Source organism: Emydura macquarii, unplaced genomic scaffold, assembly GCF_026122565.2.
Source record: "Emydura macquarii macquarii isolate MOO-44397 ecotype Brisbane River unplaced genomic scaffold, CSIRO-AGI_Emac_v2 contig_431, whole genome shotgun sequence".
Classification (NCBI taxonomy): domain Eukaryota; kingdom Metazoa; phylum Chordata; order Testudines; family Chelidae; genus Emydura; species Emydura macquarii.
Window position 1 is genome coordinate 12,382,765 of NW_027130568.1, and position 14,366 is coordinate 12,397,130.

The 14,366-nt window shown below is 40.3% G+C and overlaps 1 protein-coding gene across 1 annotated transcript in view; it reads left to right on the top strand.

Moving 5' to 3' along the window:
- Positions 1–7,707: 7,707 nt before the first annotated feature.
- RIPOR2 (RHO family interacting cell polarization regulator 2) overlaps positions 7,708–14,366 on the top strand; it is a 91,027-nt gene continuing 84,368 nt past the window's right edge. Inside the window, exon 1 of the mRNA XM_067537571.1 lies at positions 7,708–7,811. Within this exon, the coding sequence (XP_067393672.1) occupies positions 7,751–7,811 (61 nt within the window). The 5' untranslated portion in view covers positions 7,708–7,750. The remainder of the gene's footprint in view (positions 7,812–14,366) is intronic.

Sequence of the window (14,366 nt, forward strand, 5' to 3'; positions counted from 1 at the left end):
CTCTCTCTTTTCCTAGGTCTTCCTACAAAATAGGCCCAGGTTGAGCTTAGGTTTGTCCTGGCTCCTGTCAATATAGACCCTATAAAGTCTGGTGGGGAGGAGTCTTGAATAATGTCTGCATCTTTCTGTCTGCCACAGGGTTTGTATGGGCTGGGCCAGCCCAGAGTTCACAGCTCTGGCCAGAGTAGGACATAGAGAAATGAACACTCCCATTCAGTAGCTTCTGCTAGCAGAGCTCCTGTGGCACCTCAGTCAGAAATTGAAGCTACTTGCTCTTGCCTCCAGCATCTGAGGAAAACCCTAGAGCAGTGGTTCTTAACCTTTCCAAACTACTGTACCCCTGAAGCCTGAGTCCCACCCCCACGAGGCTGAGGCATGTAACTTAGTTTCATGGCGCTCCTGTGGCTCCAGGCAATTGCCTTTCTTGCCACCCCCAATACCAGCTCTGCACTTGCGACCCCTCTAAAACCCAAGGTTAAGAAACACTGCCCTAGAGTGAGGCACCCAGGGAATCCAGGTGGCTCAGAAAGGGACAGTTTACATTTTCCGCAGCTGCTTCAGTGAAGCTGTCCCATTATTTACAAAATATATGCAACCATTTTGTGTGAGATTTTACATATTGTGCTCCTTAAAAGTCTAACCTTCAGGTAGCACAAAAAGTAAAACTCTGGCTAAGGCTACACATGTGTGTGCATCAAGCCAAGATGGCTTTAGAACTAAGCATGGGTGAATATACTTAATTTCAAACCCATGCAAATTTAATGGATTTGAAATCTGGACTCAAATATAATTGGGTTCATGTTCCTATAGGGATTGTGGGGTGGTGGGAAGAGTAGAAAAAAATCTAATAATTTGATAAATACAGTGTCCCGGGAAGATATGAGGACCCATTTATGACAGCTTTTTGGAGAGTTGTTCTCTCCTTTATATACAGCACAGATTTCCAGTTAGCTAGAAAACCTGGTGGGGGTTTAAAAAAATTGAATATACCTTGTCCAAAAAAAATATTTAAAATGATAAGAAAAGAAGTTTCACGAATGCAAAATAATTCGGCATGAAACAAAATTTTGCCAGGCTCATCCTCAGTCAGAACCTCTGAATGTCTGTATGTATATATAGCCTAATTCCCTCTGAGTCCTCCATCACCTTCAAAGGAGTAAACAGCTAGAACAAAAATGATGGTTAGCTTCTTGAAGTTTCAAAGAAGGCTATTAAGAGCAAGAGATTTGAAACTGCAGGAATATTCAAAACAAGACTATACAAACAAGTTGCTCAGAGTTTTGAGTAGACCTTCACTCTCCTGTGCTGATGGCCTGTTTGCTTTTATCCCCACCTCTATTTTCCCCTCCTTTGGTCTCTTCACCGATCGATGAAAGTTGGGCTCCTAAGTACCACTGAGGATGTGGGCCTAAGTGCCTCCAACCTGGCTCGTGCTCGCTCACACTATTGCATGAGGCTAGATGCACACAGTTGAGACTGGTGACGCCTTCATGGGGACATAGTACACCAACCAGCATGGAAGCTTGGCCCTTGCAAACCCTGGAGTGCTAAGTAGTAATTCTGCCCAGCAGATGGGGAGATGAGTAAGGAAGAGGCTCCCTACATCCCCTTCCAGCACTAGTGGACCCACACAGCACTCAGAGTTGTCCTGTGTTTAGTGGTCAGTACAGTGCATCATTATACATTTTCTGTCAATATTATTTTTAACAGAAAAAAAAAAAAGTTTCCACAAAATCAAAATTTTCAGCAGGAGATTTTTCATTTTACTGCAAATTTTTAATTTTTTTCTGAAGGAAAAATATCAAAACAAAATATTTCAGACCAAATGGAAGTATTTTGTTTTGAATCAGTTTGGCCAAAGATGCAGCAGTTCCTCATGAGGGTTGTAGTTCGGGTGCCTCATGGCCCCATTCTCTCCATCGGGTGGACTACCTCTTCCATCATGCACTGCCATCTCCCCTCTGATCAAGCCATGTGGTGATATATGGGAGTTGTACAGATGTAGTGCATCATGGGAAATGTACTCCAGCCAGGAAGCCTTGCCCATACAGGAGAATGAGGGCTTGAGGAACACAGAGAACAGCTCCCATCAGGCACTGCAGTACCATAGGGCGATACAATTTAACATGGATCTGATTTGAAACAAAATGTTTTGACATTTCTACATTGAATTTGTGGAACTTCTTGTTTTGTGAAAAGTTTTGCTATTTCAACTTTTCATCACAATTTGAGATAAGAACAAATGTCAAAATATCAATTTGTACTCAGCTCCACTATTTGGTACTAATTAGCTAATAGTCAATACTGAATGTTGGTTTTGTCAAAGTGAAAAATTACAAAATATTCCTGCCTCGCATTTTCCTGTGCTTGGCAAGTGGCTTCTCTGAAAGAGGCTGGAACTTCCCCAGGAAGACCAGGCTCGCAGTTGGAGAGCCCAAATCTTCACCACTGGAGGCAAGGGGCCTTGTCTACACTGGGAAAACACATCATGCTAGAAAACAGTAACTAATATGATACTAAACATAATTTTTCCCCGGGGGAAATCTGATTAAAAATGTCTTAGTTGATCATAGTTAAACATCTGTACAAGATGCTAAGTCATTTTTAACGTCATGTTTGCTCTAACACCCTTTTTGACATGGTGCATATGCTCCCAGTGCAGTCACAGCAAGTGGAAGTTTGCCCATTGACTTCAATCAGAGCTGTGTCAAGTACTTAGAGGTTTCATCTGGATCCGAGAGTTCTAACTGATGATATGACACTCAAAATATTGGCCATGTGGGAGCTTTGAATTAAAAAAAATACATATTGAAATGAATGCTCAGTAGCTGTTGTGGTACTATTATAACACTCACAGAGCTTGATGTGACAGATGACTTTTTCAGTAGGTTGCAGGGGAAATGAGAAACAAAGAAAAGCAAACAACATTAAGGTTGCTAAAGGTGAGCTATTTTACAAGCTGCTTTCTAGTACTTGTCTTTTCTCTGATTCACACACCCCACCCTTGGTTTCAATACTTCCATTGTCACCCTTGACTCTCTGTTTACAGGCTGTTTGAGGATGGGCGGTGACTTTTTGTGATAACAGACATCAGATGTGGTTATGTAAAAGAAGAATGAGTCTTGTAGAAATTCTATGATAGATGCTGGCTGGAGTGCCCTGAGTTAATGAACAGGTGACAAGAAAAGTAACAAAGTTTGTAAACATATCAAAGAGAAAGATATAAAGTGCTTCTTGAGGGAAAGGAGGGAATGAGAAAAGCTGCTTCAAAAGGAAGGGAGAGGGCAACTGTTTTAGCTTAGATGCTTTTGAGATCAGAAAAAGACAAATAAATTGGTCTTCAAACTGACAGAGAAATCCCAGATACAAAACATCCAAAGAAGGGGGCACAGGGAATGGTAGAGCATAATCACGGCAATGTAAATCATTTTCACACAGTAAAGCGTTTCATCTTAAATAAAGAAGTCTAATTGTCCTTTTGAGACAGGTTTCTGTGAGAAACTTCACAAGCCAATGATGATGATGTAGGTGAGCCTGTCATTTAGGGGAAGACAGTGTGGCAAATGGGAACGAATCAAAAAGACTTTTCTTTGTATGTTTGAAGTGGAAGTTGAGTCATTATCATTCATCACCAGGCTAGTTAGTGTTCATTCGGGTGACAGTTATTTTCTGGAAAGAAAACAGCTTTTGATGCCTTTTAATTCCTGAAAATAAAAGAAAAAAAGGGCTGTCAAAGTAACAGGCATCCGGATGGGACGACTGAAAACAGTGCACAAGGAAATAACTTTAAATCCTAAGGAAAATGAAGTACAAAAGGGAAGGGCTACAATAACCAGGAGAGTTTTCCTTGTTCCTTAATGTTTCAGAAACTTTGTTAAATGGCTAAAACTTTCCATGCTTAATTTACAAATGAGACACATAGACAGGGCAGTAAACAGAAGTTAGCATCTTTTTATATAAGGTATTTCCCCCCATAATTTCTATTAGGGCAGCTGTGTAGTTTGAATAATCCTGTGTCCCCATGGATGACATCACTAATCTTGGCATTTATTTGAATCAAACACAGAAACCTGAGTATAAAAGTGCAAACCTCTTTTGCCCTACATTGGTCTCTAAAGGTTGAAGTCCTGGCCCCATTAAAGTAAGTGGCCATTGTGCTATCTACTTCAGTGGGGCCAGGATTTCCCCCCAAAAGCATGTCTACATTGCAACTGGAAGCAAGCCTCCCAACCCGGCTGGGACTGCATGCACGCTGCATGCTTGAGTGAGCAGGCTAAAAATAGTCGTATGGAAGTTGTGGCTCAGGAAGTGGCTCGAGCTAGCTGCCTGAATCCAAATCTACTTGACTCCGTGGGTCTGAACTTGGGTGGCTAGTCCAAGCCACTTCCCTTTCCACAACAGCCACACTACTATTTTTAGTGAGCCAGCTTGAGTTGAGCTAGCACAAATCTGTCTACCCAGGGTAGGAGGCACACATTCAGAGGCAGTATAGACATACCTGTAGTGTTTAAAAGAAATAAGAATTGCCTTAGCTGGAAGATTTTAATTCTTAAATCCAGCTGTGATTCTGGCAATCCTCCCACAGAACGTCTGTTTTTAAACAAATAGATGCAATCCAGGAAGCATTTTAATGCATGGAAATAAACACACCGTTCCCTTCTGCTCTTCACTGGTTCTGTTTCCCTTCACTTCCTCGCCCTTTCTTTTTTCTCCTCCCACTCACTGTGGTAATTCAGCTGTTTTGAGCCTCCTATCACTCCTACTACTTCCTGAACTTAATCTGTTCTTCTGGAGGCAGCATTTAGAAGTGCTGTGGATGTGGTGTGGATTTTCTCCTGATAATCCTCTCTCTTGGCAATGGCTTCTCTTTCCTCTATACTGATTCCTTCCCACTGCAGCTCCACTCCACCTGACTTTTCCTGTTCTCACGTCTCTTTGCTGCTCATATTGTGTGGATTTATTTTCTCATTCTTCCCAATCCTACTCTCTATTGCTCCTCTGCTTATCTTCCCACAAAGTTGCCTTCCATTCTTTTCTTCCTTCTTCTGTGTACTACATATGTACTACAGTAGCACGTGGAGGCACCAACTGAGATCAAAGATCAAGCCCCATTGTCTTAGACTTTATAGAAATACCTATATCCCTGCTCTGAAGAAATTATAGTGTCAGGGCCTGTCTACACAGGAGGTTTAGTCCACATTAACTTACATTAGTGCAGATTGAAAATGCCTGTGTACACATGATGCAAATCCTTAAATCCCCAAACTCCCTACTTGGTGTGTAGGGTCTAGAATTCTAGAGTCTTCTTTCAATGTGTGCTAAGTTTGATGCAAATTGAGTTAGTGCAGACTGTTGTTCATGAGGAAACAATGCTGCTGCACATTACTTTGGCAGTCTTCCAACTGCTATCTCACATTGCTCTGTGGGCATCCATGCGTGACCTGTGTGCCCTCCCCTGCTTTGGGATCAGATGTCCCCTCCCCATTTAAAAACTGGTGCAGAGCTGAGATCAGTGCACTTGCTCCTGGATTCCAATTTATCAGCATTGCAGTATTACTCCAGATTCCTTAAAACGTACATCGAGCAGACACTTGAAGCCATGGTGACATCTTTGATCTCACCACGTGGGGAAAAGCAATAATGCAGGCAGCTCTTGTGGCCAACCGTGGCAAATAAATAACTGTGCAAGGAGATCTCAAAGTAGATGGCCAAAAAGGGTCACAACCAGGGTGCCTACCAGTGCTATATAAAGAGCAAACAGCTAAGAAAAATATACAGTGCAACCAGAGATGACCTGTCAGGAAGAACTGGACAGGATTTTTGTCAGCATGCTGCTATAGAGCCTAACACCCTTGTGGAGACTCAAGCCCCTGATGGTGAGCAAAAGTCACTGGAAGAGGAGGAGGAGAGTTAAGAGATCTCCCTGAATAGCCAGGGTCTCCTCAGAATCCAGGGCCTACCGGGCAGCTGTGGAGGAAGCCAGCCCAATTCCCAGCCTCAAGCCCACCCTGCAACATAGGAGATGGATCCTTCAGATCCTGTCAAGGGGACCTTGGAATGTAAATATGTATCTTCTATCAGTACAGTTTATTATTATGTTATATTACTGTGCTAACTTCCGTTCGTGGTGCCCAACAGTTGCCGCCATTTTGGGCAGATGTGAGCTAAGAGCTGTACTTCATGTTTTTACAACTATGAGCAAAATTTATAATTTTTTTCAAGTTTTATTTTTGTCTGATATGTACTGGCATAACTTGTGCAATAAAAGCCATTGAAAAGTCACATAGAATCTGCAGTGCATGCATGGTACATACACTGAAGAAATGCAGACTTTCATAAGTAGGATTTCACAGAAGTATAAAAGCACGGTCAGAAGCTAAAATAGAGTGCAACAACATGCTACTTCTACCACCCATAAAAGCAACAATGTGCTTTAAAATAGGCAATAATAATCACTACTGAGCTCATATTTGCTCATAACTCACCTACTGGATGGTGAAGTGAATGAATTGCTGTTCAGTGTTTTTGTCATTAAAGGGCATGATAGAATGGTACAGCCACTATACTAACAAGTCGAAAGTCAATTGAGATTCACTCTCCTTGCAAGAATGATATGTCCTAATAGCAAAAAAAGAGTGGGAGATTATTCCTCTAAGGCCCAGTCCTGCAAACATAGACATGAATGATTGTACTTATGTGAGGAGTCCCACTGAAGTCAATAGGACTATTCACGTATGTAAACTTAAGCATGAGTTTGCTTCTGTGAGGCAGAAGCTTACAGTGCTAGAGGCATAAGATTCCCACAGACTCCAGGAGTGAATCTACTTGCTTCAATAATTCAGATATGTTGCCATGGAGAGAAGCAACATATTGCAGAAGTAAACAATCAGAAAAATCATTGTCAGAGCTGGGCTTTGTATTAAAATAATATTTCTGATATTCAACTCTAAATGAGAGATTTGATTTTATCAGTGTTCTAATTTTGTTCACCTGCTCAGAGCAGGAAGGAGGTTAGTACCTAGATGGTGATGCACCAAAAGTGGTGACTCAGGGAAGCTTAACTGCCAGGGCAGCATGTCCCCACAGTGTAGCCACAGATGCAGTCTTGTTAATGAGACCACCGCTGAGTTCAGTGTTTTAACTGTATCTATTCAGCATGTATAAATTTCCATTTTTCAAAAGGAAGAAAAAAAGTGTTGTCACTTAACATGCTAATTAAAGTGTCCTCCGAACACATGATGCTCCTGGAGCATGGTGGTATACTCGAGTTGAATTGTCTCTGTAGTGAAGCTGAAGTTTTCTATAGAAAGATGAATGCAAATTACTCCCTCGCTCTACCACTGCCACAACAAACATTCACATTCATATTAAAAAAAACCTCACAAAAAATCCCACACGCATCTTTTAACTAACATGTATGCTGGACATTGTTGCTTTAGAGCAGTATTCACTGCAATCAGGCTATGAATGCAGTCTGCATTCTGAGCCTGTTCTGTCTGCATCTCCCCTCTAGATTCTTTCTCTCTCAGCAAAAAGAAACACCCCACCTCAAACCCAATCTCAAAGGCTATGGCTAAAAACAAGAAGCCTTATTCATATGAATGAGGCTGTTTTCGTAAGCGCAAATGCGGAAGCTGCCATCACCAAAATGTTTAGGAAACTATTGAAAGGAAATAGCCCTCTTGTAGCCTAGAAACTAATTCAAGCATTCAGCTCTGTAGCAGCTACCTCTAGCTGAGCTGTGGCCACAATGCAGCACCTAGAGGAGGATCTGACTATTCTTGGAGAAGCAGATGATGTCTTCTGTGAAGGTAAAGAGCCTTTTATTAAGCAGATCATTTTAATACACAGATTGAAGACAGGTTTTTAGCTTGTATTCTGTTTCTCTGCTAAAAGTTGAAGTTCTTCACTGGCTCAGAACAGCCACTAGGACTCACAGTGTTAGGGCTGAAAGAGACTTGCTTTATCTCAGTAAAATAATGGGAACAAAAGCTTTCTGGGTGCAATAGGGTGAGTGAGATTCATATTCACTAGGCAGACAGGTTACTCAGCGAGGGTGTTAGCTCAAAAGAGAAAGCAAAGGGCGGAACTACACACAAATGTGCAACCTTTCATCCAAAAAGTTACACTTTGCAGAGTAAGCTGATACAAAGGGTCTGTGTTCAGTGATTGACACTGTGGGGCTGATTCACTATGGCCCTAACCCTTGTGCTGTCACTGGCACCAGTGTGGCAGCTGGGTGCAAAAGGCTACTAAAATAGAAATGTTTTACACCCACTTTGCACTCACTCTCCACTGGTGTAAAGGATTATACCAGGTAGAGACCAATGAGAATTAGGTCCACAGTCTCTCTCTCTTCTCCCACCACTCCCTCCCACTGGCTTAGAAACAAAGGACCTGACTCTACAAGCCCTGCCTGCACAGGACTCCCATCATCTTCCATGGGAGTCCAACACATAGAGGGTTTGCTAACCTTTAAACTCAGTTGCAGCATAGTTTCACCAAACTCAGTTTAAACAAGAGTTTGGCTGGTCACTTGGGATGGGGCCAAACCAAGGTATTTTAGCCTGAGTAAAGACAGAGGGGAGAATACATTTTAAAATCTGGGCTTCGCTGATGTGCTGCCAATATTTTAATAGGTCTCCCACAATATCCTCCCACCCCTTATGCTGTGACATATCTCTATGCCAGAAGTGCAGTGCAATTGTAGAGAGGTGGGGTGAGAGGTCTGAGAATTTGCTCATGTGTTTTCATTTATACACAAATACTTTCTAATAATTATAGCCCAGGAAGAGACAATGCCACCCGGCAAACCAACTTACACTTAGCTGGAAATGTTTATGCTTTGTACCTGAAAACTATACTGAGTATATGACAATGTAGCACAAAGTTCAGGTTGTGCAATTTGGAAGGAATATAAACGGTCCTGCTTTCAGGCTTAAACAAACCTTTAACTATTGGGGCTCTGGAGGAAGCTTTCTCTGGGGCAGCCTATCCCATAATTGCCTACTCTAGGATTTCTTGTAATGCCTCTGAAGCAGCTGGTAGTGTTGGTGACAGGCTACCTCATTGGTCTGATTCAAAATGATTCCTCTGGGTGCAGTTTTCAAAAGGGCTTAAGGCCATGGAAAGTCAATGGGATTTAGGCTCCATAGCCACTTACATGCTTTTGACATTTTTGTCCTATGTTTCTAATTTGAAATGTGGGGATAGGAGTGAACATTTTTTTGAATACCTGCCATTTGATACAATGCCATCCTGTCCAAAGGCACACACGTGGCATTTATGCTTTTGGGCCCCATGGCTTTATCATCTCGGATTGGAACGACTTATTGGGAGACAGAGAAAGGTTGATTACTGGCAGCCATGGGAATCCTACTCTCCTGCCCTTTAGTTTGGCAGCAGACTTAACCGGAGGCTCAAGAGAGCCCTCAAGAGTTCCCAGCATATCATTGTGTAGTTGTAACATGATCTGACCCACCACCACATTGGCTGGCTAGATGATATTAGGAACAAGTTCCAATACTTGGTGGGTTAAAGGTCCACAGAGATGAGGCCCCCTCTGTGTTTTTCCCTTTGCCCTGTTTCCTTTCTTTTGAATGAATTTGTGGAGAAACATTTACTGTTTTGCTTTTATTTTCCAAAGCACTTGCTAACTCCATTCATGGTGTCAGTGAGAGGCCAGTACACTCCCACAGAGTGGAGTGAGCCCAGGGTCGTCTTATGAATCTCAGAGCATCTCCTGAGCCACCTCCACTTGCATGAGGAAGAGAGACTCAAGGGGCAGCATGCATCAGAGGAAGCTATACCAGCATGGTTCCATCAGATTAGTGTTACCAGAGGTTAAAGGAGGACAGAATGGAAAAAGCTTTCTTGATGATTATTTCCCATTTCCCATTACATTTTGTTGACCAATCTGCCAGTTCTTAATCCATTTAATGTGTGCCATGTTGATTTTGTATCATTCTATTGTCTTAATCAAGATACTGTGTGCTACCAAGTCAAATGCCTTACACAAGTCTATTACATAAACACTATTTCCTTTATCAACCAAATCTGTAATCTCATTTAAAAAAATATACCAAGTTAGTCTGACAAAATCTATTTTCCATAAATCCATGTTGATTGGCTTTAATTATATTACCCCCTTTAATTCTTTATTAATCAAGTCCTTATCAGCCATTCTATTTTGCCCAGATTCAATAACTGCCTGGGTCATCCTGTTTACTGTTGTTAAATACAATGTTGTGAAATACAACATTAGCTTTCTTCCAGTCCTCAATATTCCAGAGATCTCTTAGGCCAGCACTTTTAAACCTTTTGGACGTAAGTTATTCAGATGTATTGATTTTAAAATGTCTGACTTTAGTAGCTGCTGTTTCACAGCCTCCTTAGTTACTGCTGAAATGGAAAGACTTTCATCATCATCATCATCATGCTATAAGAACATATCATCTGCTTTTTCCCAAATACAAAACAGAAATATGTATTGAATATTTCTGTCTTTTCTGCATTATTGTTGATAGTTCTATCATTTCCATTGCATGACAGGTCAATACCATTGTTAGGAATTCTTTGGTTCCTAATATATTTAGAAAATTCTGTGTGACACAGCTGAGGGGGCTAAACTACTGAATTCCTATCCTCATGCAAGGTCAGGCCCATGCTTGGGATAACTGTTCAATACTTGATGAAAAAAAAAGGGTAAGACTTGAAAGAAGATCTTATAATTAATGTCCTTATCCTTGCACTTATATACTACCTTTCGTCTCAAAGGACCCTAGAGAGCTTTGCAAATGACCACTCTGAAACACTTTGCCCATCAAGGAAGTGCAACCACATCTGGTGTGAAATACAATAACCTTTTAACAGTGTACAGCCACATTAGCAACAGTTTAGGACATGAATCAAAGACTATTTTATCCACTTAAATAGACAGATAATTTATATAAATTCTTATATGACCTTCACCATAATAGCACCTAAGCAAATTACCCATATAGGAATTTGGACAGAGCATTAAATTAACACACCTGCTCTTGAGAAAATACTATTTGATTTTTGGTGACTGTAAGTTGGGATTTTAAGTTTATAGCCATAAAAATACAGCACCTCAAACACCAGAATGCTCGCTAACAACACTCACATGAATCAGTACACTAGAATGTGAACAGAACCCTTCATATGACCTGGGACTTCCTTGTCTCCCACCCACCTACAGACTTAGCAAGCTTACAAGCCTAAGGCTACAATTATGCAGCCCCATGTACTTCCACATGTATTTAGTTAGCAATTATTAATATATCTAAACTTAGAACTTAATTACAGTTATTACAAAGTCTTTTAGACAGCTACTCCACACTAGCCTATACTCACTTAGGCTTGAAAGAGCTGATCTCCCTCTCTTATCTAGTGAATAGCCTCTTTGGTTGCACTTAGGGCAGGTGACCTACTTTTCAATAGTTTCCGTAAAGCTAACACAGAATCCTCTTAAATCTTCCAGAGTATGAAAAAAACAAACCAAAACCAACTATTTTTGATAATATTTAGTAAACAAGAGACCCATTTTAGACAGTCCACAACTATATACATGAGTCCCAGAGGTCTTTTCTCTGCCCAGAGCTGATTTGCTTATTGGGTCGTGCAGTGATTCTCTCAGCATTGCCATCTATTGAGGAGCTCCTTGAAGAATTGTAATTATATGCAATGTGCAAGATATGTTTTAAAAATGTATATGAGTTTGCTTCCTTGTGAAAGTCCCTCTTTGAAGAGATAAGCAGTAAAAGTTTAAGTTTCATGATTAGGAGTAAGGCTTACCTGAAATTAGAATGCAAATAATACTCAATATTTGTTTGGTGTATATTTGTGTTAGGGAAAAACTAGGAAAGATCCTTCCTATGATTACTGTAAGTTTAAAAGACAACTTTATATTGTTATTCACAAAAAACAGTAACTTCATTCAATTATAATTAAGGTAAAACAAGGAATTTTTTTGGCTTAGGAAGAGATTAAGAGATTTTAGTTTTCTGAAATAAACAAATCTTTGAAAACCTGGAAAATCCAAGTTAAAGCTCCACTTGCAAAAATAAACCATTCAAAAGTCTAAAAATGTACAGCTGAGATAACACAAATGACCTTAACTCTGCCCTCCTCAGCACCACATTGAGACAAGTTTATTGATTCATATAACCATCATACATGTTTATCTCATTAGTGACCACAAAAACAAATAACTTCCTCTTAATGAACTTGTGTGAAGCTTTTCTCAAAGTGACCTTATGTTGTTTGGGTGATCAGAACCATGCAGTTAAATACTTTTGAATGGGGTAGGGTGAGAGGGGGACTTTGTCCAGTAAAACACTATCTTGGAATTTTCAAGCACTTTGTATCTTTTGAGAAAATAACAATATTCTTTTGAGGACTTTTTGGCCAAAGTGAGTAAGTTTATTTCAAACAATTCAAAGTTAAAGATTTTTGCATAGGTACTTCCTTAGTTTACAAAATAATGTTTCAATATTGCTAAATGACAGGCATCCTTAAAGGTATTATAAGCCCTGCAGTGACTCTGGTGAAACTTTCAAGCATCACAGGGACTTTGGCAGTCCTGGCACACCACTTGGGAATGAACCTAATTGCTGTTTAGACTCTCTCCTGTCTTCACATGTGGCTTCCTCTTTCCTGTTCCCCATAAAAACTCTGTGCCCCACTCAGGTGGGTTACACTGTTCTGCTCCTTCCACACCACAGTGTGCATCAAACTGCTACATGTATTATCAAACTATTGTGTGTACACTCAAAAAAACCCGCTATGCATTTCAAAAGTATTTGCATTCATTATAGATATTCTTCTCCATGACCCTATGTTTTCACAAAAACAATTCTGAACATTTATTTCCCCACGTCCTTTAACTCCAAGTACATATTACTGAATATTCTTTACGGCAGATCAACCTCAATCAAATATACGAACCATGGGCATACAGTATTCTATTCTCATACTTTTGGGACATTATGGACAATTTGTACTGAAAGTTGCTACAGCTCTTCACCAGCCTTTACCTATACCTTCAGCTTCTCTGATGTTCCCAGAGAAAGAGAATGCTTATGGCACACTGAGCTCTAGAGCAAAGAGAGAAGAATACCCATTAGTTCATCACCAAGGCAACGGTGTTTTCTTGAAGAATATACATTTTTAAACTGATCTTCTTTTTAGACAGTCACAGATTTAAGCACATTTAGCCAAGAATATTGATAGGCCTAGTTATCATTCAGAACAAGGATGGCTTGTTAAAGATGTAACATGCAATGTTTCCATTTAATGTATTTTTTGTTAAACCAACTCTTCATTAGCCTGTTTGTTACACCAGTCATTGCTGACTGGGGTTAACAGATGGAGAGTTAACAAAACTACAAGAGAGTCTGCGCTGTTTTTTAGTTCAAGGGTCCACAATTAGATAGTTAGACATGTCTGCTCACCCTTAACCTCTCTCCTCCCCCCCTCAATTCAAGATGATTTTAGCTTCTCAAAACTCAGCCTGTGACATTTGGAGTATTAGTTGTAACAGTGCAGTATGCTCTGTATTTTAAGTAGAAATGATTCTTTAATGATGATATTTAAACAAAAAAAATTAAATCAGAGATTGTTTCTGCACTGTTGTGAGGGAAAAAAAGTGTTTAATTAAAGATCTTTGATCTTGTTTTCCTCACTCTGCCTTGATGGTAGCCTATCTGACTCTCATGGTTGACATTATTTTTGGATGGATAATAACAGTAATGAGAAAATCAGGCCATCATCAATTAGTACCACTTAGTCAGCCTTGTGAGAAGAAAGCAGGATACATGTGGGCTAGTGAAGCGATTTGCTAGATATGCTCAGACACTTCAGGCTGCCAGAACACGTCTTGTCAAAAAAATCTGAACCAAAATTGCCTTTCCTTCTTATCAGCATTATCTATTATGTATAGTTCCTTGTCTCCGTGTACAGCTCAGTAAAACATAAGGGCTCTAGTGTCAAATCAAATTATTAAAGTAATAAAACAAATTTGGAGTGATTTAAAATCGAGTCAATTAGCATACGCATATTTACCTCTTTAACAATTCAGGGCTCAGTTTCACAGCCTGCTGTGAAAGCACACCCACATATATACCTGCTAAACATATATTTGTGGTTGGTGTATTAAGGGTGTGGAATCCACAAACCCTCTAGGCCAGGAAGTTCAGAGTTAAAGCTATAGCTCACATGTTTGTGCGGAAGTGAAAAACAGAACAACAGCACCAGTTAAAGACAGAGGGCAGAACTGTCAAACGCTTGACAGTGTCAAAATGGCACATAAATCTTGAAAGCAAACACAGAGCTATTTCAACTTG